Source organism: Lepidochelys kempii, chromosome 5 (genome assembly GCF_965140265.1).
Source record: "Lepidochelys kempii isolate rLepKem1 chromosome 5, rLepKem1.hap2, whole genome shotgun sequence".
NCBI classification, from domain to species: Eukaryota; Metazoa; Chordata; order Testudines; family Cheloniidae; genus Lepidochelys; species Lepidochelys kempii.
In genome coordinates this window covers 39,982,556-40,010,274 of record NC_133260.1, presented here as the reverse complement: position 1 = coordinate 40,010,274, position 27,719 = coordinate 39,982,556, and the positions used below count along the sequence as shown (strand labels likewise).

Below are 27,719 nucleotides of genomic sequence, written 5' to 3'. Positions count from 1 at the left end.
TTCCCTTTATGTCAAATCCCACAACTATGGAATAAGTGTCCTCACCCCCCTTCCCGTTCTCCTTGATGCTCCCTCTCCCTCCTGGCCAATAGCAGGTCTCTCTACCCCTACCCCCTGCTCAAGATGGTGGCACCCTGTGGGCTAAAAAAAAAAAAAAAAAACCAAATGCATTGTATAGCAGGCATATTTATTGTCACAGCAGACAGAGAAAGAGAAAAGGCAACAGGAAAAGTAATTTGGATGACAGTCTGATCAGTGCCCTGAGCTTTTAGCTATCTTTACATTTACAACATGCACTGGATTATGAGGAAAATTCCCCAAATGGGGCTACAGAGATACGCTCAATGCACTGAGTGTATAAGGCATTGGTGGCTACACAAGTTACAGAAGCCCATGGTCATTTTCAGTCTGATCCTCAGAATCATTAAACCCTTTGCAGAAAAAGGGGTTCAGACCACTCACTGAAGAAGTCTACCTCTTTTGTAGTGCACTTGGTGCTGATCTGTAGGTGTTATACAACAGAATTCAAGGCAACGGCAGTGCTCTATTTTGGCTCATTGATTGCAAGGCAACGAGTACTTCTTGCAGCTGCCCATATAGGTGGTGTTTCCCTTCCACTCCTGCACCAGCTGAGGGGCACCATCCTCATAAACAGCAGCACTCCCTATCTTCCCAGTTATCCCACTGCCTTTTTTAAATAGAACCCTCTCCATCTCTTGGGGACACCCCTCAGGGTAACATCCTGTAGTGTAGAGACAGCCTGCAGACATAACATGCAGTTACTAACCTGCCTCTTGGGGGGGACACCCACCCTCACACCTCCAGCTCCATATACCCAGCATTAGTACAGGGGACTTGTGTGAGCGGGAAATAAGTTGGAAAGTGTCTTACCATCTTCAAGTGTACCCCAGAATTGGAAGAGCAGAGGGGAAAGGAATTCTGAAATTGACAGGGGAGTGATATTCTATCACTGTTGGCAGGGAGACTAGTATAGAATGGCTAGTGGCTTTCTGTGATAGGCCCAACAAACAAAATAACAAAACACCACTAGCCATCACCTACAGCCCCCAACTAAAACCTCTCCAGCGCATCATCAAGAATCTACAACCTATCCCGAAGGACGATCCCTCACTCTCACAGACCGTGGGAGATAGGCCAGTCCTTGCTTACAGACAGCCCCCCCAACCTGAAGCAAATACTCACCAGCAACCACACACCACACAACAAAAACACTAACCCAGGAACCAAACCCTGCAACAAACCCAATGCCAGCTCTGTCTGCATATCCATTCAAGAGACATCATCATAGGACCTAACCGCATCAGCCACACCATCAGGGGCTCGTTCACCTGCACATCTACCAATGTGATATATGCCATCATGTGCCAGCAATGCCCCTCTGCCATGTACATTGGCCAAACGAGACCATCTCTACGCAAAAGAATAAATGGACACAAATCTGACATCAAGAATTATAACATTCAAAAACCAGTAGGAGAATACTTCAATCTCCCTGGACACTCACTAACAGACTTAAAAGTGGCAATTCTTCAACAAAAAAAAAACTTCAAAAACAGACTCCAACAAGAAACTGCAGAACTAGAATTAATTTGCAAACTGGACACCATCAAATTAGGCCTGAATAAAGACTGGGAGTGGATAGGTCACTACAAAAACTAATTTCTCCCTGCTGATACTCCTACTTTCTTGTCAACTGTCACCTTGATTACATTGGCCTCATTAGCACTACAAAAGTGATTTCCACCGCTTCTTGTCAACTGTTGAGAATAGCCCACTTCCACCTTAATTGAATTGGCTCGTTAGCCCTGACCCCTCCCCCCCTTGGTAAGGCAACTCCCATCTTTTTATATGCTGTGTACTTATACCCCCCCCACTGTATTTTCCACTCCATGTGTCTGATGAAGTGGGTTTTAGCCCACATAAGCTTATGCCCAAATAAATTTGTTAGTCTCTACGGTGCCATAAGGACTCCTCATTGTTTTTGCTGATACAGACTAACACGGCTACCACTCTGAAACCTGTCACCATGCAAGATAGTATAGAACAGTTACTACTTGTATTGTTTCTCTGTTCTGTTAGCATCTGATACGATGCAGCCCACACAGAGAGGGGCATTATCAGTTGCTCAACACCCAGCAAACCTGTGAGGGAAAAGAAAGAGGACAAGGGAGGACTTTTTGCTGATCTCATCACAGAATCCCAACAGAGAAGCAAAAATTTTATTCTCCAGGATAAAAATGAAAGGACAGGGAGCAATCTAGGGAAACACATGGACAGAGAAGAAGACAGCCAGGAAAAGATATCAGACATATGGCATACAACTTACTAGAGAACATTGTATGTGAGCAAAGCATAACAGCACCCCAACCTAGCCATGTCATGCAGTCTGCCAAGAACACAATACTGAGACACCCCTTTCACTTCCCCAACTACAAGGACAGGCCTTTCCCATGCCATTCTACCCCCACAAGACAAAAAAAAAAAAAACAACTACAAGCCTGAACATTTTTACACATTGTGCCTCCCCTCCCCCAAAGATTAGTGCACTCAGCACTTTAGGCACATCTGCCCCATTTCCACTAGTTTAAACTTTTAACAGTAGAGAGCACACAGTACAATCAATTAAAAAAAATCAGGGCTGGTTTGTTTGATTTAAAAAAAAAAAAAAAAACTTTGCTGACTAATTTCATTGAGGTATAATTCCCCGTAATAACATTCATTCCTAGTAAAACAGTCATACAAATCATATCAATTTCCTTCCGTGACTCTGCGGATAAAATGCTGGTCCCCTGTCAAGTTGGGGAAATTTGTAGTGTTCAGAAAGCCCTAGAAGTCTCTCCACCTGTGCCTCCCAGCTCTCAGTGAGGCTCTCTCCCTTGCTCTCATAAATGTTGTGCAAAATACAGAGAGCAGTTATAAAATGAGACAAATATTTCTCAGACGCATCCAGCCTAGTTATGAAACACCTCCACCTTCCCTTCAGTCTGCTAAATGCACACTCTGTTGTCATTCTGCAGCTACTCAGTGTAAAGTTAAACAGCTACTTTCTTCTATCCAAGTGTCCACTAAAAGGCTTCATAAGCCAACAAAGCAGAGTTTGATAAGTGGGGTTTCCCAGGATGACTGAAGGAATCGCAACACTATTAATCCTCCACAGTAGTACTGAGAGCAGAAGTACAATTTTTCCAGTGCCTAAAACTGGTGTGATCCTGGGATCATGGACCTCTCCAGACCAACCCATGTTAATACTGGAACCTACTATGGTGATCGACTAGATCTTGCATCATCATAAAGAAATGCTTTTTTCTGTTCATGAACTCTGAAGCCTACTTTTCGGAGGTGGAGGGGGTTTGCAAAAAGAAAGGCATGTGGGGCCAAGTGATCTGGATACAATTCAGGAACCCCAACCATGCAAATTTATCAATCTCCTGTGCACTGTCCAGCTTTATGACCTGGGGCAACGGCATCTTCTTAATAGTAACACAAACCTCCATGACAGCAGTCCTCACAGTTGACCTGCCATCACTGAACTGGTTAGCTACTGATTGACAACAACTGGGGATGGCAAGCTTCCAGATGGCAATGGCCACACACTTCTCTGTACTAAGGGGAATTCTCATGTTGGTTTCTGCCACTGTGGTATGTGCGCTACGCAGATCTCTAGGAAAGCAGCCTTCTGTAACCTGATGTTCTGCAGCTGCTGCTGGTCATCCCAGCTCTGCAGCACTATTTTGTCCCACCAATGTTGGCTGGCCAAGCCTAGAAGCAGCACTCCACCAAGTAAAGCCATTCCAGGAAAACATCATGCAAAAGTTAAATGCTCAGTTTCATCCTCCTCCTCCTCCAGTAGCATTCGCATGGCTTCAAGGAGACTATACTCGTAGCTGTCTCCCAACTCATGCAGCCAGACTGTCAATATCTCTGGAGCATACTGTTTGTATTAATGGTTGCCAGGATTGTGGCACTCAGCAGTACTTCCTCCACATTGCCTTACAGAAGTTTAAAAACAGTACTGAATTGCTAAAACTGGATACATTGTGGGATATCAGGAAAGGAATCATGGGAGTTTATTACCTTGATCTCAACTCCCAGAATTCTAGTAGGTTCAGGTGAGTATCCAATACAATATATCCTTTCATCCTAAAGGCTAAGTAAGTATGTATGTGCAGCTAATTAAATGTTGTCACACATGGAATGGAATACAGCAACTATTAACATTACATAACAGTACACAGTCCTTCAACTGAGTAGTGCACAGGTGTAGCTCCACTGAACCACCACAAGGAAGCCACAAACATGCCGTGCATTATCTACTTAAACTGGAATTGGGCCAGGACAATGTGGCTAGTACTTCTGGGCAGGGATTGTGCTGTTTTATTATGTGTTTGTACAGTGGCTACCAAAAAATTACTACATAACATTAAATATTCAGTATGAAAATGCTAGGAGTTCTTTAATGACCAGATAGTTAACCAATTTCTTCTACAGCACACTTTTCCCCTGGGATGTCTTCCATGCAAGGCACAGACCAACCCTGTTTAGTTTAGATCTGACAAGGTTACATCCAAAAGTACAACTGCAAGCTTTAATCCCCCATTAAAAAAACAGCTAAGAAACTGTCTAATTCAATCTCCTTTTTTATCTGATTTTTCCCATCCCTAGATATTGTGTATTTACATTCTTCTACCCCACTTTTTTCTTGACTGCATCTCTGACCTTCCTGCTCCCTTAACTTTAATCTCTTCCACATCCTTGCTTCTGCATCACTCTCAATTCCACTTTGTTATGGCTGTTGGATTTCCTTCCATTTCCCTACACATCTAGAGCCAATCAACGTCGTTTCTTAAGTTATTCAGATAGGATTAGATAGTGACTCAAGGTCTCCCTCTACACACTGGACTCAATTCACCTCTGCATCCATGGGGGTTACAGTCTGCAACCTCTTGCACTGCTTCTGCAGATGCACCTAAAAGGAGATTCCAGGAGGCCAGGCAGTGGTACCACTGTCACCCTCTGCCAGCCTAGGTCAGTTCTCCTCTCCAGGAACCACATTAGCAGAGGCTGCAAGGAAGATGTGCTCCCAGGAACTCTGGCCATGCCCTTCTTTGACCACAATTGTCCAATTTGTGGGCAGTGCCTAAGACTTTCTCCCCCTCCTTTCCCCTCAGCATAGCTTGCAGTGCCCATTTGGACTGTCTACACCCAAGGCCACAGCCCAGGTTTCACCAGTAGAATCCAAGTAAACTGGGACCACTGACTGTGCTTCTTCAATGCTAGCACAAATGGCAAGGGCACAAGCTTAAGCCTAAATCTGTATAGGCAATAACTAGGCTTTTTGACAGGGAAAAGTTTTACCAATTATACTGATATACAAGCGTAGAGTATGTGAGGGGGAAAAAATTCAGTGTAACCCAAGGTGTGAATTCAAACAGGTATAGTAATAGCAGTATAACTCCCCTGTGAAGACACACTTATTGCAGTATGAGTGTGCCTTTTTTGTTTGTTTGGATTACACCTCTTCACAAATGACATAAGCTAAAGTAAAAAAAAAAAAAAAAAGCTACCCTTACAAAGAGACAGGAATGTCCACACAGGGTTTAAACTGGTATGACTATATCAGTTTAAATTCATATTTTGAGTTATATACTGAAGGTTTTTTTCCTGTGTAGACAAGGTCTAAGACTCATACATAGCCCTCCTTGCCTACCATAAACCTCTCACCATTCCCGTTGGTAAGCCGATTGCCGCCTGTAACAGGGACAGCCACCTCCTGAGCACCCCCTCATGACCAGACGTCATTCGCCATTGCTCTGCCACCAATTTCTCCCCTCTTCAAGGCCCCTTAACTCACAGACAGGTAATTAAAATATCCTCCCCCTCCTTGGGTTCCATTTGTTGAGTCCTTATAAACTGGCCCTCCAGACTTCAACCCCAGTTCATTCACTCCCCCCCTTTAGGTAGGGAGTTCCCAGCCCTTCCTCCCAGAGCAAAGTCCCAATTCAAAGTCTCGCAGGCTTACTTCAGTACGGGTCTCTAGCAAAAAATCTTTGGCTCACTATCACAGCTTCCTCAGTCTCAGGGTATTCCCTGCAAGAGCCTTTTACACACTCCACAGTTTCTCTATAATTTTCTCAGTTTTCCCCCTTTGCTCTTTATACGACAATCACCCTGATCTCCTCCACAAGTAGTTCATTCTGTAATCAGGGTTGGCTATTCCCATTCATTAAGGGATGAGCCACCCTGTTACACCCCACAACAGAAACCTCACTATAACAGCAGACCATCACAGCTATGTTCTTATAAATAATTTCCCGGGACTATTTGCAGGAGCAGGCCTACCTGTAGGAACAAAATAAACAGAGACAACATAGTCCTAATCTATTTCACTTGCTCTGGCAAGCACCTCTAGGGAAAGTCTGGTGAGAGACAACAGGTACAGTTCTCCACTAGATTTTCATACACATTTAATGACCTGTAACAATTTGAACTCCTGCAAAAGGATTTTCTTTCAAAACTGGTTTAACTAGTTATCTGTTTTCTTGGTAAAGTGAGTAATATCTGTTTTTGTTTGTAAAGGCGTTCTCTCTGCTTGTTGTACAAAGAGTGTTTTGGGGGTTGATTTGCAAGGCTCAATCAGCCATTCTTTACAAATCCTTAAGACCTTTCACCAGTGTTTTAAAATTGGAAAATAAAATTTATTGAGATTACATTTTCTATAGTCTCAGGGGTACTATTTAATGTTTAGTCCATTTGCCAATCTAGAGTAAGGAGACAACTCAGAAATGAAAAGTTGTTAATTAACTAGTGAGACATTATAGGATTATCTTTGTTCACCGGCTGATATTTTAGAACTGCTATTTCTTCCATCTGAAGAGAAGAAAATTAATATTATATAGAACTGTGTAACAGGTCCAGTAGGCCTGGTTCAATCAGCCCCGCCTGTGCTATAATTAACTGGCCCCCAAACTAAGGGGGCTGAACTAATGGGGGACAGGTGACAGACAAACACCGGGGCCTCATAAAAGGTGTGAGAAAACACCATTTGGAGGAAGAACCACAAGGAGTAAGTTGGGCTCCTTTGGAAGGCCCTGAAGTACAGTCTAGAATGACTTCAGCAAAATAGCCTGGGAGTCCATACTCTATCCTAAAGCGGGGAAGACTGAAAGGCAACCTATAGGGGACAAAACTGTGAGGGGACTCCAGAGATGCAGCCTAGGAATCAAGCTCTATCCCAGAGTACAGACACAAACTGAGCCTGGTAGGTGGGTTGAAGAGGAGCCCAAGTGGGGCAGAAGAACCATTTATTTGGACTTTAATTACACCAGAAGGTGACTGAACTCAGTGATATCCAAACAGAGGGCTGAGCCATGGAAATCCTTGGGAGAGACAAAATATGCTGCTGAGGGGAAACTGAGATAGGAAGTGCCTACAATGCCACATTTGACCACAGCAGGGGGATACTAGAGGGAAGGCATTCCCTAAGACAACTCATCTTTAATAAGAAACCATATTTTGCAAGTCTTGAAGGAAAAGCAGTTCTCAAAACGCAATCAATGGGCCATCTAAGAAAGCATTATTTATTAAACTAGGAGTCTATTCCACATTAGGTCATCCAAGAGCCAAAAGTTTTCTCTTTGCCATAGTAATGAAAGAAGATCAAAGCAGCCTAGACCTGAAATGGAGAAGATTGAATTTTCTCACAAACAGAAGCCAGCAGACTATAATAAAACCTCACAATACTCATTCCAACTCTATGCCAATCGTGATCTGCCTTGTGGCAAAAAAAAAAAAATTTTTTTTAGGATTAGGATTCAATAAATAACACTACCAAAAACCAAAAAAGTTATGTCTAGCTTCTAAATATTCCCAGCTAAACTAGTAAGCATACAGTGTAACATTAAAATAGATACTACTCAGTTTACTTCTCAAAATTTATCTGCTTTACAACAAAAAAAACTGGCAGAAAGTTGTATATCTTTACAATCGCCTCTTGCTCTCTGCAAACACTATTCCATTATATTTTTCTAGTACACAGCTGAATATAGCAGCTGTGAGACTAAGAAATGCCAGTAACCAATTAGGCTGGCATAAACCTTGTCTTGCATATAAAGTGAGATTCAATTTCAAATGCTGAAGCACAATAGCCAAATGAATCTGCAGAGAGTTGTTGAAAGGCATCAGTCCTTGATTCATAGTCCATTTTCTGGAGTCAGAGTATTTAAAATCTCAAATACAAGGATTTTTATTAAAATGCATTTGACAGGACAAAGATAGAAAATTCTTTATCTAATTATTTTTTTCTACAACATAGACTCTCCAAAAGGAAAAAAAAAAAAATGCAGCAGCTGTTCCTGATGCACTAGGATTTCAAACTCAGTGTTTCTTCAATTTCTCTTTCCTATAATCACAGGATTGTGATTCACATTACAGCACAACAGCTTCCCAAAAAGTCACACTGCTACAGATATCAGTCTAACTGAGAAGTTATGTAGAATACCTGCATTAGCTGTATAAATAAACCTGTGTTGCACAGTGTAAGGGATACCTATGTTTCTTCCCACAAGCTGGAGTACTATACCTCTCATATCTACACATTATACATGACATGTGGATTTAAAATTACTAAAATACAGTTAGCTTAGCTTTTAGCCACATTCTTCCAACACACATACCCTGTGTGTTACTGACACCCTAGGTGTAAAAATGAAGAACGTCAGCCACACTCCCTTCATTTCCCAGACACAGTAAGGAAAGCCTGAAGACAAGTGAGCAGATAAGGCAAGTGCAAACATTCAGAGAATTTTTTTGGAGACTGGATAACAGTGCAGGAGAAAGTTTAGGAATAAGGAGAAATTGCAAAAACTCTTGGGCCAAATTAAACATCCCAACTAACTCCTACATTCAGTCAGTGATACTGAGTAAGTGTGTGTACTGAATTGTACATAGCTTTTTACCCACACCTGGATTGGATGTTTTTTATCCAAGAAACTCCTTGAATCTGCCCTAATTCTGGAGGAAATGACCCCATATGGGACCAACACTTTGGAATCTTTCTAACAGATTTCATTGTATTATGCAAGCTACCCATCAGCACTGAGCCAGCACTGATAGGACGAAAAAATGTCAAGATGGTTGGTTAACAATAATTACACTATGTTAAGATATTTCCCCCACAGGTGAATTTTAAGTTACTTCTCACTGTCCCAGCAGGCCCAAAGCTTAAGCCAGGAAAAAGGAGGGCAGCCCTTCCACAAAAACAAAAAAGTTATAATGGTGTACAAGGAACACTGTATTTTCATTTTTCCCTGTGCAATTTGAAATCCTGACTTAAAGCACTGTGCTGTGGAAAAGCTTCTAAAGCCATAGGAATACCTCTGAAACAACCACACAGCCCCAAGTAACAAATGCAAAACTAATAGAACAAGTTAATTCCAATTCCACACAAAGATTCCAGGTCTGACGATACACAATAAAACATCACATTTGCTCTCTAATCCTCTCATTACTCCCTACAAAAACTGTAGCAGGAAGGAGAGCACTGGAGCCAATCTATAAGCATCATAGGGTGTGTGCAATTAGTCATGTGACCTCAAATATCAGCTAACTGTTTGTAATAGTTCCAGGTTAAGGTGGCATGAAAATGAGAATTGCTGGAGGCAATTTTCATGAAAGAAAACAAAGAACTTTAGTGTAATATTTCTGACCTTGTCTCTTAAAGAACATGGGAGGTGTTACTCTAATTCAGACCAGTGGTCTTTGACAGTGGTCAGCACTAGATGCTTCATAGGAAGTCGTAAGAAACCCTAAAGCCGACGTTTACCTATTCTTGGTATCTATGCAAGTACCTACATAGGCCTCATCACTGTAGCATCCATGTGGCTCCCATTCCTTAAAAGAAGACAGGGTCTAATTGTGAAGTAGTTTGTCAGTAGGCAAGAGGTATCCTCACCTCATCAGTCAATGGTTAACTAACAAGATAATGTTCATGTTAAACATATCTGGCCATGTTATAATCCTCTGAAAATTCCCATTTTAATTTCCACAGTAAAAGTGCAATTGTACATTGAAAAAATTATCCTTATAAATATACTGGAAATAGTATATAAACATTTATGTTAAAGAGAGAATACTGAGGTTGTAAAATCAAGCCCAAAGTTAGGATATACCAGAATTACAGTAGTCCATGCAACCTTAACTCTGCCCCCATATGCACATTATGATATAGAGACTAATTAAAATGATGACATTGTTTTCTTCCAAAGAACCTCATCCTCATTCAGTGCTTAGGATAGATAATGCTCAGTGAATTAACCAGCTTTAGATAGAGGGCAAGGCTGTTGCCTATGAAACACTACCTCATTCGCTACTTAAATTGGAAAGTATGTTGCTAATAAGGCATGGGTCTGCAGGAAGAGAAACAATGGTCTTGTGGTTAAAGCACTTAAATATATAGCAAAATAACTGGGATCTATCATTGGCTCTGCCACAGATTTCTTACGCGATTCTGGGCAAAACATCTAAGACCAAAATTTTCCACAGATGGCCTCTACTGTGTTTCTATATTTTGGCATCCAATCTGACACTCCTGGAGCCCAATCTTCTTCAAGTGCTCAGCAGTCACACTAAGTTAAAGTCACTGAGAGTTCTGAATCTTCAGCAACTCTGAAAAGTCAGACCCTAATTGTCACCCAATCACTGAAACACTCAGATTTCAGAGACACTTGCAAATTTTGCCCTTAAATCTGGACCTCAGTTCCCCTATCTGTAAAATGATTTTGCCTCCCTACCTCACATGGGTGTTGTAAATATTAAGTGGTTAATGTCTGTGGGGTGCAGGGTTTGGCTGGTATGCAGCAAAGAAAGCATAGGACAACACACAATGACGACAATAATAAAAAATATTCAACAGCTGCCTGAACCACTGAACACCATCTATGCTTTGCATTGAATGAGAGAGGAGTCCTCTGGTAATAAAGGGCAGTCTCTAATTACATTACATTATATACAATCATAATGCATATATTATTTTCCTCCTTGTGAAAGACTGCATAGGCAACCCTCAATTCTGACATTTCCTAACTTACCTCACGCAGCTTATTCCACAGACAAGAAGTGAGGCACCAAAACAGGTATCAAGCTCTGGAACACCAGCATATCAAGCCGATGCTGAACTACTTTAAGTACTAATGCTGCTGGAGTACCAAGACAGGCACTGAAGCATCAACAGAAGCCAAAATGGAGCACCAAGCACACATTGGTACAGAGGCACCGGTACCACCCAAAAATAGACACTGAAGTGCCAAGTTGAGTGCCGAAGTATAAAACTGCCACAGCTGGAGAGCTAAGCTCAAGAGAAAGAACTAAGTTCCACTCCATTTCTTGCACTCATGCTATACTTTCGCTGAGGTAGTGGATAAGAAACATAGCCCAATCTTAGGAGTACCAGTCATACCAGATTCAAGCTTGCTACGTTGGTGCTCCTCCCCCATATGGATTACCTGGAACCGTATTCTATTTCTACTATAAATATTTTTTGTTTGCTTTTCCTATACTTTTAAGTCTTCCCACATTTCAATCAACTGTTCTGCTGACTTTTCATTTTCCAAGTACGTCTATGAAGTTTCCCAGTACATACAGAACACAAGTTTGTCATAGTTTCCTCTTTTACAGAGGCTTTTTGGTTGCACACCCCTTTGATGCACGTCTGAGTTTTTTAGTTTTCATTTTCTTTTCATTGAAATCCCTGAGAGATTTTCCTGCTTCAGATTCCTAAACTCCTCTGAGAACCTTTTCTTCCATTTACTCAATTTGAACCAGATCCAATTGCCATCTATCCAGTGACTTCAAATGACACTTCACAAATTTTTCATCATTTTGACACAACAGATTTGAGTAGAAATCTGGATCTTCAATTTCAGCTACTAGAATATAAAGAAACAAACTTTTGTATCAAAAAGTAGGTTTTTTTAAAATTACTTTTAAAATTAGTTGCCTTTCAATTACACTGTATGTCCCCTACTACTGGTGTTATGAGACAGAGAGAATAGAAGCTCCAGATCTACCTTCTCTATGCCATTTATTGTTTTATATACTTGTATCATCTCCCTTTGAATTTCTCACTTTTCCAAGATAAAAACTCCCAATCTTATTCTCTCCATCAAGTTTTTCTGTGCACCAATCATTCTCACTGCCCATCTCTGAACTCCCTCAAATTCTGATATTTCTGTGTGAGATGAAGTGACCAGTATTGTACACAATATTCCAGAAGAGGGCAAACAGGAGTGAACAGGGAATAGACAAAGTTTACAGAAGATACAAAATAATTCAAGATAGTTAAGTCCCAAGCTGCAAAGAGTTACAGGGAATCTCACAAAACTGGATGATTGGGCAACAAAATGACAAATGAAATTCAACATTGATACTGTAAGTGCAAAGTGATGCACACTGGAAAAAATAATCCCAGCTACACATACGTAATTAGGGGTTCTAAATAAGCTGCGACTACTCAAGAGAGATCTTGGAGTCATTGTTGAGAGTTCTCTGCAAACATCTGCTCAATACACAGGAGTGGTCAAAAACGCTAATAGAATGTTAGGAACTGTTAGGAAAAGAATTAAAAAAGAACAAAACAGAAAATACCATAATATCAAATATATAAATACACTGTGCGCCCACACCTTGAATACCGTATCCAGTTCTGGTTGTCCCATCTTAAAAAGGATATATAGTGGAACTGGAAGAGGTTCAGAGAAGGGGAACAAAGATGTTCACAGGTATGCAATGGCGTCCACACAAGGAGAGATTAAAAAAATTAGGGCTGTTCATCTTAGAAAAGAAACTATTAAGAGAGGATATGATAGAGGTCTATAAAATCATAAATGGTGGGGAGAAAGTGTTACTTACCCTTTACACAATATAAAAACAAGGGGCCACTTGATTAAATTAATAGGGAGCATGCTAAATACAAATAAGAGTAAATACTTTTTCACACAATGCACAATTAATTTGTGAAACTCATTGCCACGGGATGTTGTGATGGCCAAAAGTATAAGTGAGTTAACAAAAGAACTGAATAGGTTCCTGGAGGAGAGCTCCATCAATGGCTATTAGCCAAGATGGTCAAGGATGTAACCCCATGATTGGGGCTACCCTAAACCTCTGGCTGCCAGAAGCAAGGAATGGAAGGGAAGAGTGGATCCCTCCAAAATTGCTCTATTCTGTACATTCCCCCTGAAGTTCTGGCATGGGCCACTGTCAGAGACAGGATACTGACCCAGATGGACCACTGGTCTGACCCAGATGGACCACTGGTCTGACCCAGATGGACCACTGGTCTGACCCAGATGGTAGTTCTTATTGTTTTCTTTTCAAACCGAGTCAATAGCATTAAGTAGAAACACATTTTTCCTCATTTTATGGATGAAGGTAGCCATTACCTGGTCAGAGCCTGTTCCAGCCATCTTATATTAATGTCACTGTTGATTCCTTTAATTTTTTTAATTTCTTTATTTGCAGAATCCAACAGTGGACCTGTGTGACAGGGTATACCTGGCCCTTTGAGGCTCCCTGCTTGAGGCCCTGCAGCCCTACCACTCTGTGCCCCAGAAAGGGGCAGCAGAAGGAGGTCCTCCAGGCCTTTTTTAAAAGGTTGCACAGAAGCAGCTAATCTGAGCCCAGAATGCTCAGATAAAAGGAGCTAGAGGGCCTGAGCAGGTCAATTCCTGGCTCAACCCAGAGAAGCAAGGAAATGTTCTCCTGGCCAGTCACAGGAGCTTGAAAGTGAACCAGAAGATGGGTTCTGGTGGTATTTTACATTCAGCAAGGAGGAAGAGGCTCTGAGAACTTCAGCCCTGAGGTATGGGAGAAGAGAAGCAGGCTACAGTGGGAAACAGCCCAGGGAATAGCAGCAGCAAACAGGAGGGAACACTATGTGGTTGCTATGTACAGGGTCGCTGGGCCAAGACCTGGAGTAGTGGGCGGGCCCAGATTTAACCCCTATCCACCACCACCACCAGCCAATGCTGAAGTGATCTAAGCCCGGAAAGGGGACACAGATAGTTTAAAAGCCTGAGAAAGGGACTAGACACAAAGGGCTAAGAGACTGGGCTGAAGACACTAATAAGGACACACTGAAAATTCTTGTTGGACTTTGTTACCCTGGAAGGGTTTAATCTAGTGTTTATCTGTATGACTTAACTAGAGGGCTGAGCCACTGAAGACCTGCCTATTGAGACTGACAAAGTACAGGGGGTGCTAGAAGCAGAAAAAGGCCTGCAGTATCTGATGCAGCAGGAGGCGCACAAGAGGTATGTGTCTCATGTCAACTTGCAAGTTTAAATTTGCTGGAAGGAACACACCCAGGTTGCAGTGTTTAATTTATTATGGAGCTGCTGGTTAAAACTCTATAGTTGAGTCCAGGGTAGACCGATTTAAATCACTTTGATTTAAACTGGCATGCAGGAAGCCTTTTTTTAATAGATTTGCAGTAAAGGAGGTTTAGGTTGGACATTAGGAAAAACTTCTTGTCAGGCTGGTTAAGCACTGAAACAAATTGCTTAGGGAGGCTGTGGAATTTCCGTCACTGGAGGTTTTTAAGAACAGGTTAGACAAACACCTGTCAGGAATGGTCTAGTTATTACTTAGTCCTGCCTTGAGTGCAGGTGACTGGACTAGATGACCTACTGAGGTCCCTTCCAGTCCGACACTTCTATGATTCTAATCCTGTTTTGCATTTGTATGCTTTAGTGATTTTCCTAAAGAAAGACCGACTTATTTGTTGGTATAATTTGGTATGTCTTTTTTACTAACTAGTAGTATACACTATGTACACTTATTTAAGCAATTATATAGCTTAACATGAAACTTATGATAGAGAACAGTGAATAACATTTCTTATTTAATAGACAATTGATTTGTTTACTTGTGATTTGTGTCAGCTTTAAATAAAAACTGGATTTTTATCCACCCTGGTGGAGTCGGAAGTTTTCAGTTTCACAGTTTTAAATGTTTAGTTTGTAAAATCTCATTAAAACAGCAAATCACAGAAAGTAAATTGAGTACTATTTGGATTGTTCACAGTAGTTTGATGAAAACTGGGTTGATACAGAAAGAAAGTTTCAAAATTACACCTTTTTCATGTTTTTTCACTGGATTGTCTCACATTTTTTGGATATTCTTTGCAAGAAATCTAATGCTCTCTGGAATTTGTCCTTTGTCCCACTTGATGTTCCTCCTGTGCTCATTAATATAAGATCACTTATAGATGTTGTTGTCTGTGCCATGATTTTTCACCTTTTTTCTGAATAACTGATAAGAAATGCACCAACCAAAAACGTGTTTAGCACTGACAATGTACAACATCCACTCTTATCTGCCCTGACATTAAGGTTTAGGCGGAGTGTCCCAGGATCACAATGGGCATTTCGACTTCCCCTACGGTGATCTTCTGGTCCGGGAAGAAAGTCCTTGCTTGCAGCTTCCTGAACAGGCCACTGTTCCGAAAGATGCATGCATCATCCACCTTTCCAGACCAGCCTGCATTAATATCTGTGAAATGCCCATGGTGATCCACAAGCGCCTGGAGAACCATTGAGAAATACCCCTTCCGATTAATTTACTCGGTGGCTAGGTGGTCTGGTGCCAGAAATGAAATATGCATGCCATCTATCGCCCCTTCACAGTTAATAAAGCCCATTTGTGCAAAGCCATCCACACTGTCACACACGTTGCCCAGAGTCACATTCTTTCGAAGCAGGATGCAATTAATGGTCCTACACACTTCCGTCAACATGAGTCCAACCGTCAACTTTCCCACTCTGAACTGGTTAGCAACCAATTGGTACCCAGGTTTCACAGTGCAATCACCACGCGCTTCTCCAATGGCAGGACAGCTCTCATTCTCATGTCCTTGCACAGCAGGGCTGAGGCGAGTTCATCACACAGTGCCATGAATGTGGCTTTCCTCATCCAAAAGTTCTGCAGCCACTGCTCATCATCCCAGACGTGCATGACAATGTGATCCCACTACTCAGTGCTGGTTTCTGAAGCCCAAAAGTGGTCAGCACTGTGGACACAAGCAATCTCGTGTCGTAGCTAGTTCATGTGGTGAGATCAATGTCACACTCCTCTTGACTTTGTAGTTTAAGGAATAACTCCACTGCCACTCGTGACGTGTTAATCAGAGCAAGTAGCATACTGGTCAACAGTTTGGGATCCATTCCTGCAGACCGAAGAGGCAGAGCATGCAGGACACAAACCGTTGAAAGATGGCGCCAAATGCGGACGGAAGCACAGGGATTGCTGGGATGCGAAGCAGTGCATCATGGGGGCATTGGAACAGGACCCAGGATGCCCCATAACCCCCTCCACCTTCCCATAACTCTTAGCAGCAAAAGAGGAAGAAATGCTCTATGGGATAGCTGCCCAGAGTTCACCGCTCCGAATACCGCTGCAATTGTGAACACACAACAGCGGTTTCCCTACAGCGCTCTCTGATCGGCGCTGTAACTGCCGGAGCTGTAACTCTGCCAGTGTAGACATACCCTTAGACTGGGTTTTGTACATGAAAGAGCTCAGACCTTCAAACTTCCATCAAAGTTAACACTTACTGAAATCTAATCTTATGTTTAGAATCTTTTTGGAGTGTAGCCTTTTAGAATGGTCCTCTTTTGCCATTATTGTTCATAACTGGAAGACTCTCCTTCAGCTAAAGCTGAACATATTCTTCTATATAATGAATTCCATGAACTAACTGTCCTCTTCCAAAATTGTTGCTATCACATCTAAGCAAAAATGGCTGAACATGATGGGGTTTCTTTTAAATGTAATCTTAATTCAATTTCCTGGGTTTGTAATACTTGCTTCTGGGATAGTTCCAAAACCTCTATAATTGTTTTTAACCTTGCATTACTGATGTATACACTAAACCCTCCTGCCACTTTTGCATAGTTTTCCTCTGTGACTAAATATTTAAATCATACACTTGCTAGGAGAAGTAATAAGCCACTTTTGCTTGGATTTGTGCTTACAGGGCCACTATCAACCTGTTCAGATACCTTAATTTTAAGGTCTCAGAAACCCAAAGACAGGGTCTACATTTCAGCAGCTTTTAGCTTACAGCCTAGTCTATTTTTTCCTTTGTGCAATTTTATACCTCTACTCATTGTTCTTGCCACACCAATCTGAACAGGTCTTTTTCCTCCTTGATGTTGACACCTTTCAGATATTTGTAGATGTATGTCACCGCTTATTCTTTCACTCTCCACCCCAAGCTATACATATTAAATTATCTTAATCATTCTTCATATTTTAATTGCTCCAAGCCCTTTTTAGTTCTAGTTCTGTATATCCTTATCCTTCAAATCCCAGTGGATTGAAACTGCAACAATATTAATTTAAAAAAACTACCAAAAAAATGACCCAACAGTTCAGGGCTGCTGTTCATCTTTAGTCATATTTTATGGTATAGAAAAATAAAAACATTCTTTCAAAATGAAAGACATGGTAAGAGCTAAATGGATTTAATTTCTCCCACAAGCCACCTCTTCGTATGCGTATCTTCTCTTTCCCCACACACCTGTATCCTTTTCCCTCTTGTATTTCTCTTACACCCCTCATCCACTGACATGCTTTGAGTAGCATTTATCTCAGCAATTCGGGAGAGAGGTGCTTCAGAGGAGAACTTACTGCTTCTGCAGCCACACCAACTCCATAATATGAGAGGGGAAGATCTTAATTTTCTGAAGGGAAGCTTCAGATCAGCTCTTTAGCCAGTGGCTGGGGATCCGGAGAGTAGCTTTCTAGCTGCTCCCCGACTAATAGTTCCATCTTGTAAGAGTGGAGGCTGAGCCAAAATCTTCTACTCGGCAGGTTGAGCTACAGAATGGGTTTCTCCATCAGCGAAAAAGAACTGGGAAGGGAGAGAGACCATGATTATGTAATCCCAGTGATCACACAGGAGCTTTAAATCCACCATTAGAAATAGCTTTACACTAAACAAGCCTGTGGTATAGAAGTACTGAAGAAAACAAAATTTCTCTAAGGAAGAAGATTTCTATTTTTGACTTTGAAGAGTTATTTATAATTGACAAGGTTCTTTCCCCACTCTGAACTCTAGGGTACAGATGTGGAGACGTGCATGAATACCTCCTAAGCTTACTTTTACCAGCTTAGGTTAAAACTTCCCCAAGGTACAAACTATTCTACCCTTTGCCCTTGGACTTCCACTGCCACCACCAAACGTCTGACCAGGTTTATTTTATTAGGAAAGAGCCCGTTTGGAAACATCTTTCCCCCCAAAAGCCTCTCAACACTTGCACCCCACTTCCTGGGGAAGGTTTGATAAAAATCCTCACCAATTTGCCTAGGTGACCACAGACCCAAACTCTTGGATCTTAAGAATAATGAAAAAAAGCATTCAGTTCTTGAAAAGAAGAATTTTAATAGAAGTAACAATAAAAAGAATCACCTCTGTAAAATCAGGATGGTAAATACCTTTCAGGGTAATTAGATTCAAAACATAGAGAATCCCTCTAGGCAAAACCTTAAAATTACAAAAAGACACACAGACAGGAATATCCATTCTTTTCTCAGCCATTTAAAGAAATCATAATCTAACGCGTATCTAGCTAGATTACTTACTAAATTCTAAGACTGCATTCCTGTTCTGTCCCCAGCAAAAGCATCACACAGACAGAGATTTGTTTTCTCTCTCCCCCCAGCTTTTGAAAGTATCTTGTCTCCTCATTGGTCATTTTGGTCAGGTGCCAGCGAGGTTATCCTAGCTTCTTAACCCTTTACAGGTGAAAGGATTTTTCGTCTGGCCAGGAGGGATTTTAAAGGTGTTTACCCTTCCCTTTATATTTATGACGACAATAATCAAACAGTATAGAAAAGCAGCACAAATACAAGGAAAGGCTACACGTTACATCTTTAACTTTAAAACCAATGTACAGCACAGTAAAAAGCTAATGCTTTTTAAAGTTTAAATTACACATGATATGCCACCAACAAGTAACAACAATTTTTGTCATGTCGTCTGCAGGGACTGAAACCAGAATGCCTGAATCTAAGAACATGAACCTTTACTACTCAAGTTAAACGGTCACGTCCATTAGCTCAGATGCAGTACCAGACTCAAAGCTCTTTATGTGGTCTGGCCACTAGTTGGAGGACAAAGATACATTGTGTCAGCATGGATTATCCAGGATAAGGTAACTGAGTCAAGTTATTTGTTAGCACATTTGAGCAGTCTTAAAACCAACCAGGCCTGGTCCACATTTAAAAATTAGATCAACCTAAATTACAACACTCAGGGATGTGAATTTTTCCCACCCCTGACTACCCAGTTAAGCCATCCTAATCCCTAGTGTAGACATTGCTAGGTCAATTGGTAGCATTCTTCTATTGATCTAGCTACTGCCACTCAGAGAGGCAGATTAACTACAGAAACAGACAAACCCCTTCCATTGTTGAAGGAAGCATCTACACTACTGCTCTATAGAGGCACAGCTAGCTACAGCTGCACCACTCTAGAGCCCAAAGCAAAGCCCATGGCTTCAATCACAAAACATATCTGTCACCAAAGAGGAGAGCAAAAGTGTGCTCTGACTTCAAGTTATCCATAAGGATCTGCAAAACAGCAAAATGACCCAAACTTAACACAATTATACAGGGTCATATTGGACTTTCAACCTTAATATGAAATTCCCAATGATATCAGTAGAAGTTGAACATATAAAGAATATGACACAGGAGATCTTGACAAATTGAGGCCAGCAGCGCTCTTTCAAGGAGGAGCAACATCAAAATTCTGCAAAATCTATGGTTTTATTTTAAAAAAATTAAGTTTACAGCACTTATTGTTACAAAAATTACTCTCAGGTCATGTTTTTAAGATTAACAGGTGTAGTAACATCACTATAAGTCTAGGAACTGCCACACAAGATCAGACCAGAAGTCCATCTAGTCCAATACCCTGTCTCTAAAAATGACCACGACCAGCTGCTTCAGAGAGAAGTACAATAAACCCTACAGCAGGCAACTGCAGAATAATATGCCCAGATGGAAAGTTTCTTCCTAAATTCCATCAGTTAGAGGCCAGCTTATGTCCTGCAGCCAGTGGTTTATATCCCTTCCAACACTCTTCGGGGGTTTTTTGTGTTTCACTAATTCTTTTTATAACACCCAATATTTCTTCCATCCATGTCAACATTCAATAGTTTTTTTAATCCTACAAAGCTCTTTGCCTCACTGATATCTTGTGGCAAGGAGTTCCACAAGCTAATTGTGTATTGCTTATTCTCTTTTATCTGTTTTAAATTAGCTGTCTTTCAATATCAAGGAATGTCCTCTTGTTCTTGTATTATGAAAAAAGGTGAATGGAAATGCTTGATCCACTTTCTCCATATCATTCATAGATTCCAAGGCCAGCAGGGACCACTATCATCTTGTCTGACCTCCTGTATAACACAGGCCATAGAACTTCCCCAAAATAATTTCTAGAGGATATCCGTTAGAAAAAAATCCAATCTTGATTTTAAAATCATCAGTGATAGAGACTTAACAACTCTTGGCAATTTGTTCCAATGGTGAATTACCCTCACTGTAAAAAAAATTATGCCTTATTTCCAGTCTGAATTTGTCTAGCTTCAACTTCAAACCATTGTATCATATTGTACTTTCTCTGCTAGATTAAAGAGCCCTTAAGAGCAGTCCCTTGGGTATGGCAATTCGGGGTGACCGCCCTGGGTGCTGCGCTTTGGGAGTCCCCATGCTTCGATAAAATCGTGAGAAGGCAGGCAGGGAGGTGAGGCCGGCGCAGAGTGGGGTGAGGAGGCAAACGGGGAGGCGAGTGGTAGGCAGGTGGGGAGAAGCCTCCTACCAGAACCTCCCCCTCCTCCCATCGCCTCCTGCCTGCCAGCAGACCCCGGCAGTCAGCACCTTCCCCTCCCTCTCAGCTCCTCCCGCCTGCCACAGATCAGGTGTTTCGCGGCATCAGGAGGCACTGGGAGGAAGGGGAGAGAAGCAAGGGTGCAGCACATTCAGGGGAGGGGGGTGGAACTGGGCGGGACGGGAAGAGGCAGGGTGAGTAGGGGAAGGGGTAGAGTGGGGGCATGGCTTGGGCAGAGCCGGGGGGGGGGGTACCCCCCAGCCGATTAGAAACTCAGAGCCTATGTCCCTGGCCCCGCACCCCTCTTAGGGACGGCCCTGGAGCCCATTATCAAATACTTGTTCCCCATGTACATATTTACAGAGTGTATAACCAATTAACCCCTTAGTTTTCTCTTTTTTAAGCTAAGTAGACTCAGACCTCAATCTATCACTGTAAGGCAAGTTTTCTAATCCTTCGTATGTTCTCATGACTCTTCTCTGAACGCTCTGCAATTTATTATCCTTCTTGAACAGTGGGCATCAGAACGGTACACAGTATTCCAACAGAAGTCACACCAGTGCCAAATACAGAGGGAAAATAACCCCTCTACTCCTCCACGAGATTCCCCTGGATCTCGCATCCCTGGATCACTTTAGCTATAAGAATGGCCATACTGGGTCAGACCAAAGGTCCATCTAGCCCAGTATCCTGTCTTCCGACAGTAGCCAATCCCAGATGTCCCAGAGGGAATGACCAGAACAGGCAATCATCAAGTGATCCATCCCCTGATGTTTTGGTGACAGCTTCACACAGGTCACTCAAGTTCAGCTGATTATCCATCATGACACCCAGATCTTTTTCAGAGTCACTGCTTCTGAGGATAGAATCCCCCATCCTGTAAGTATGGCCTACACTCTTGGTTCCTAGATGTATACATTTACATTTAGCCACATTCAAACACATACTGTTAAATTGTGCCCAGTTTACCAAGTGATCCAGATCACTCTGAATCAGTCCTCTTCATTATTTACCACTCCCCAATTTTTGGGTCATCTGCAAACTTTATCAGCGAGGATTTTTTGTTTTCTTCCAGGTCATGAATAAAAAAGTCAAATAGCATAGGGCTAAGAAATGATCCATGCAGGACCCTGCTGGAAATACACCCTCTCGATGATAATTCTCTGTTTATTGTTACATTTTGAGACCTATCAGTTAGCCAGTTTTTAATCTATTTAATGTACACTATGTTAATTTTATATTGTTCTAGTTTTTTAATCAAAGTGTTGTGTAGTATCAAGTCAAATACCTTACACAAGTCTCAGTAAATCACGTCAACACTATTACCTTTATCAAAGTTGTGATCTCAAAAAAAATCAAGTTAGTTTGACAGGATCTATTTTCCATAAACCCATGTTAATTTGTATTGATTACATTACCCTCCTTTAATATTTATTAATCTAGTCTCTTATCAGCTGCTCCATTAGCTTGCCTGGGATCAATGTCAGGTTGATGGGACTATAATTACCGGGTCAGCCCGTTTACCCTTTTTATAAGCTGGCACAACATTAGTGGTCTTCCAGTCTTCTCAAACTTCCCTAGTGCTCCAAGACTTATTGAAAATCACCATTAACAGTACAGCAAGCACCTTAGCCACATCGTTATTGTGTCACCTCTTATTCATCCCCAAAGGTAAACACTCCCAGTCTTTACATTCTCTTCATATTAAAGTTTTTCTAGGCTTTTATTCATTCTTCCCATCCACCTGTGAGGGCTCTCTATTTCTACTAAATCATTTTTGAAATAGCGAGTAGAACTGAACAGAGTATTCCACGTGGGTGGAAAACACCAGTATGTACAATGGTATTATAATAATTTAATAATTTCAGTGTTCTTTCTCATACTGTTCCAAGCCTACAGAGACACAGCTCTGATACTGTTTGGGCGAGGAGGGAAAAAAGTGGGGTGAAAAAGCTGCTGCTCTGAGGGCTGGACTGGGCAGGGAGCACCATGGGGAGGGGAGAGGGATTCCAGCCACCCCAGCAAAGGGATGCCAGGCATGGGGTAAGCTTTGCCTATCTCACCAAAAGGTTGTACTTGTAGAAGGAAAGCCAACATACGATGATTTATTATGGAGAAGAGTTAGCATAAATTGATTTACTGAGAGTGGCCATCATTAGCTGTATTACTGTGTGAGTGAAATGGAAGCAGCATTAATTGATTTGGTGTAATTTGTGTGTGTGTATATATATAATATAAAAAAAAATAAGTGGTGGGCAGCTATTACTCAGGTGTATTACTCAAGCAGGAAACAGGCCATGTTTGGACCCCAGCAACATGGTACATGCTGGTAACCAGGAAACATGGGCACAACCTGTGGCACTGGTATATTTTGGTCTGGTGAGTAGGTTTAGTCCATAGGGCTAGGAGGTAATGGGAACGTTGTTCAAACTGTGCAGATATGGCACATAAAATTCAAACTATGTTAAGTTATTCATGTGATTGAGGTTTTGCTTCTGAGCAGAGCTGTTACTTGTCAATGGGGTTAACAGATGCTCTTTTCCAGCTACATGTTCATTATTTTGAAACATGAACATTAAATTTAAACATAATAGATGCTTTTTAAGTAACTGAATTAGTTGGCTGGTTACTGCTGTTCCATTCTAAATGAAGGGAACTAGTTATACTCTACAATTATAATTCAAGATACCAAGACGGCATTTGTACCAACGCTCATCTGAAGAAACCGACAATTCCCTGCAAAAACTGCTGTAACATCTCTTCTTGGAAATGTTGAGTTTCATCCAAAAGCTGTCATGATATTTTGGTTACTGATTCTAATAATATATTTTATTTCTATTATACTTATTTTCCATTTGCATCTTACAACAGACCACTGTTGGAGTGGGTGGGCAAGATTCTGTGGCCTGCGTTGCGCAGGAGGTCAGACTAGATGATCATAATGGTCCCTTCTGACCTTAGTATCTATGAAACTGTGAATCACAATGAAAAACACAATAATTCATCTTACTGGAGTATTCTGATGCCCTTGCTGTCAAGTGTATTATTCCATCATTATACTTATTTTTTGTTGCAATATGTAAGACCATCAAGTGCTATATATGAATCAAAATCAAGGTATTTTATAGAAAGTTGATATTCCTTACAATAATTTAAAAAAAAAGAAGTCCACAATTTTATAAAGGGGGAGCTTAAAGTGTTACAATTTCAATGCAGTTCTGTGCACAGAAAAACATTTAAAATGACTGGTGGACAAACTGGAGATTCTTCCTACCCTTTGGTGTCACCCTACAAACTGATCAAAACTTAGTTGTCTGATCCTAAAGAATATTCAGGTAAACAAACAGGTAAATAAACAGCTACTTGATTTTTAGAGATCATACTTACCACTCAAATTCGTGTTTTGTTTTAGAAAGGGTGTGTGTTCACTTGGAGTTAGCCTGGATTCCTACCTGAGCATTGCCCTAACCCAGAGGTGAGCAAACTACAGCCCATGGGCCACATCCAGCCCATGGGATCCTCCTGCCCGGCCCCTGAGCTCCTGGTCTGGGAGGCTAGCCCCCATCCCCATCCCCTTCCCTGCTGTTCCCCTTCCCCCACAGCCTCAGCTCACTGCACCACCGGCACAATGCTCTTGGCGGTAGGGCTGCAAGCTTTTGCCGGGCAGCGCAGCTGTAGAGCCTGGGGCTCTGGGCGGCGCGGCTGTAGCATCGTCAGCCACCAGTGCTCCAGGCAGTATGGTAAGGGGGCAGGGAGGGTTGGATAGAGGGCAGGGGAGTTGGGGTGGTGGTGGTCAGGGGGTGGAGGGGTGGATAAGGGTCGGGGCGGGGAACAGGGGGGGTTGAATGGGGCGGGGTCCCAGGGGGCAGTCAGGAAGGAGGAGAGGGTTGGATGGGGCAGCGGGGGGGAGGGAGTGGTCAGGGAACAGGCGGGGTTGGATGGGGCAGGAGTCCCAGGGGGGCCATCAGAGGTCGAGAAGCAGGGGGGGTGGGTCAGCTAGGGGGCAGGGGCCAGGGGCCAGGCTATGCCTGGCTGTTTGGGGAGGCACAGCCTCCCCTAACCGGCCCTCCATACAATTTCAGAAACTCTATGCGGCCCTCAGGCCAAAAAGTTTGCCCACTCCTGCCCTAACCTTTCACTCAGGCTGCTAATCTGCCCCTTTTGCACCGAGACATAGGTTAAATCACTGCAATGCTGACAGTCCTCTGTGCCTTCCCACAGTTCCCCCATGTGCCCAGAAGGACAGTTTTTCCTCAATTCACTGGGAAATATTCAGAGTGGGAGCAAAAATAAACATAAGATATGCCCCAGAAGTTCTAGTGGCACACCAGGGTGTGCAGCACCAGTGAGGACACATAATTTGGGTATAGATTCACAGCATAGCTGCACCCTGTTGGACTAACCCAGCTGCAGATCACCCACGTTTTTTCTGTGTATATGAAGAAATACCCAAAATGTTTTACAGAAATCAAATACTTTTATTGGACTATATGTAACCATTACATATTTTGCTGCATCACTTAAACTAATTATTAATATGGGTATTATATACAAGACTTAACTGTTCTCATTTCTGGTGTCAATAGTGACCAGAAGTAGTCAGGAAAACAATTATTGTATGAGGCAAATATTTTTAAATGTAAGCAAGACACACAATCCCCAATTATGGCTACTGAAAGCTCACAGAGCTCTCAGTGAAATCATCTGACAAGCACAATGAAGTATAAAAAAATAAAACAGTATCTATAAAGAAACCTGCAATAGGTTACACACACAATCAATGAAAAGCCTATCCGGTTCTTTGTGTCACATACAAGTCATTATTCACAAACTGAGATGTTATGTATAATGAGTGATGGCAGTCTTAATGACAAAACAAAAATGCAGTGTTTAAGAACGTTCAATCTAGAGAGTGGGAAGGAAAGGTAGTTAACAGCACATCCTCATGCAGCTTATATACTGTTTCATGCTCTAGCCATACTCTAGTTTCAGCACCCTGGATCTCCAGGTTTTTCTCAGCTGCTGCACAAGCATCTGAACTTTCCCAGAATGGTTCTGAATAGTCACACTGCTGGAGAATAAACTGATTTTCCAGAGACAATCCCAACATGTCCCCACCCCACGGGACTTCCGTTCTCAACTGGTCTTGGGGATGTGCTGACGTATCACCATTCAAATTACAAAACTGAAGGTATGAGAGGCCTGCCCATTGATACAGACACCGAAATCCCCATCCAGCCTCTGCCCATAAGCCGCCATCCAGACAACATACCCATCACACAAGGGATATCACCTCAAAACCCAGTCACTCATCTCCTAACTTCACGTGCGTCTCCCGAACCACTGCACATGCTACTGAGCAGGCAGGAAGGGAAACATTGGATCAGCAACAGCGAGGTCTAAATACAGAGCAGTGTATTTACATTGCAAAGAAGCACAAAATAGCCAAAGAGCATCAGGTTTTTTTGTTAACTAATGATGGAGGGAGGGAGTGTCCCAAGCCATCTCTCTGGCACTGTACATTGCAGTACACTGTAAGTACAGCTAATCACAGCTTGTGTTTCAATATGACTGAGAAGTTGTTGCTGTACATCACCCCTTCTGCTCCTTCCCCCCCCCCCCAGCCCATCTCTCAACCGCACCCCCGCAAGGCCAAACTTCCCTCTTTGGGGTCTTCACCCCAAACCAGTTCGTCTCCCCTCCCCCCGTTATCCACCGCCTCACCCATTTTCATTTTTGCCTTCCCTTCCCCTCCCGCCATCAGCCGATATCCCCCGACCCTTCTTCCTCCCCTAGCTCATTCCCTCCACCCCTTGCTCAGCCCACCCCCCGAGTCAGACCTTCTCCCCTCGCCAGCCCCTCCTCCCCCCCCAGCACTGCAGCAGCCTCCCTGTCTCCAGCCACGGCGGCGGCGGCCGCCCGTGTCCTCGCGCCGCGCCGCGCCGCCCCGCCCCGCCCCCAGCGCACCCGGGAAACGACAGCAACGAGCCCTAACAACCGCGGCAAACAGCAGGCCCGGCCCCTCCCCGGGCCCCACGCGCACAATGGGCCCCGCGCGCAGCCCCCTGCCTCGCGGAGGAGACGGCGGGGGCCGGGGGCTGCGGCCGCTCAGCCTCCTCCCCTTCGCTCACCATCGCTGCGCTTGATCTCCACATAGATCCCGATCTGGATCTTGCCGAAGTTGGCCGCTGCCATCGCTTCATGGGGCAGCCGGGGTCCGAGGCGCTGCCGGGCGGACGCGCAGGGGGCGGGGAGGGCACAGGGCAGCGGCAGCGGCTCCGGGGGAGGGGAGAAAAGGCGCCGGCCGGATACAACAGGCGCTGGGAGCCGCTGCGCCTGCGCACTTCACGGAGGCGTCACTCGGCGGCACCGGCTTAAGGGATGGGAGGGGAAGGTGGCACCTCCGCCTTGGCCTCCGCCTGCCGCCTCCTCCCCCGGCGGGCGAGGGCGCTCGGCCCGCTCCCCTCCCCTCGGGAGCTCTGCCCGGGAGCGCGGCCATGGCCCCTGCCGACGGCAAAGCGCCTCGGGCAGCCGCCCCGCCGGTTTGATTCCGCCGCCCGTGGCCGCTGAGCCCCCAGCCACCCCGGTACCGCCGCCCTGTTCTACCCCGCCTCCCGCGCTGATCCCACAGGCACCCTGTTAAACACTGCACCTCGCACTGATCAACCCTCCCATCCCAGGGTGACACCCCGACCGTGGCGGTAAAGGCAGCCCGTTAAAACCAGCACTTTGCTCTTATCTTTTCCCTCCCCCAGCTCAGCGTTCCCCTGTTCAAAACCTGGCTCTCCCTGTAATGCACTCTCCGCAA

General features: G+C 43.2%; 1 protein-coding gene across 5 annotated transcripts in view; it reads right to left on the bottom strand.

The window, feature by feature from the left end:
- KIF2A (kinesin family member 2A) overlaps positions 1–27,244 on the bottom strand; it is a 92,472-nt gene extending 65,228 nt beyond the window's left edge. For 3 of the 5 annotated variants that reach the window (XM_073344039.1, XM_073344038.1, XM_073344040.1), the window contains exon 1: positions 27,043–27,243. In XM_073344039.1, coding sequence (XP_073200140.1) covers positions 27,043–27,106 — 64 coding nt within the window. In that variant the 5' untranslated portion in view covers positions 27,107–27,243. Of the gene's footprint in view, positions 1–27,042 lie in introns of all 5 variants that reach the window. The other 2 variants (XR_012158886.1, XM_073344036.1) reach the window with 1 other exon arrangement.
- Between the last annotated feature and the right edge of the window lie 475 nt (positions 27,245–27,719).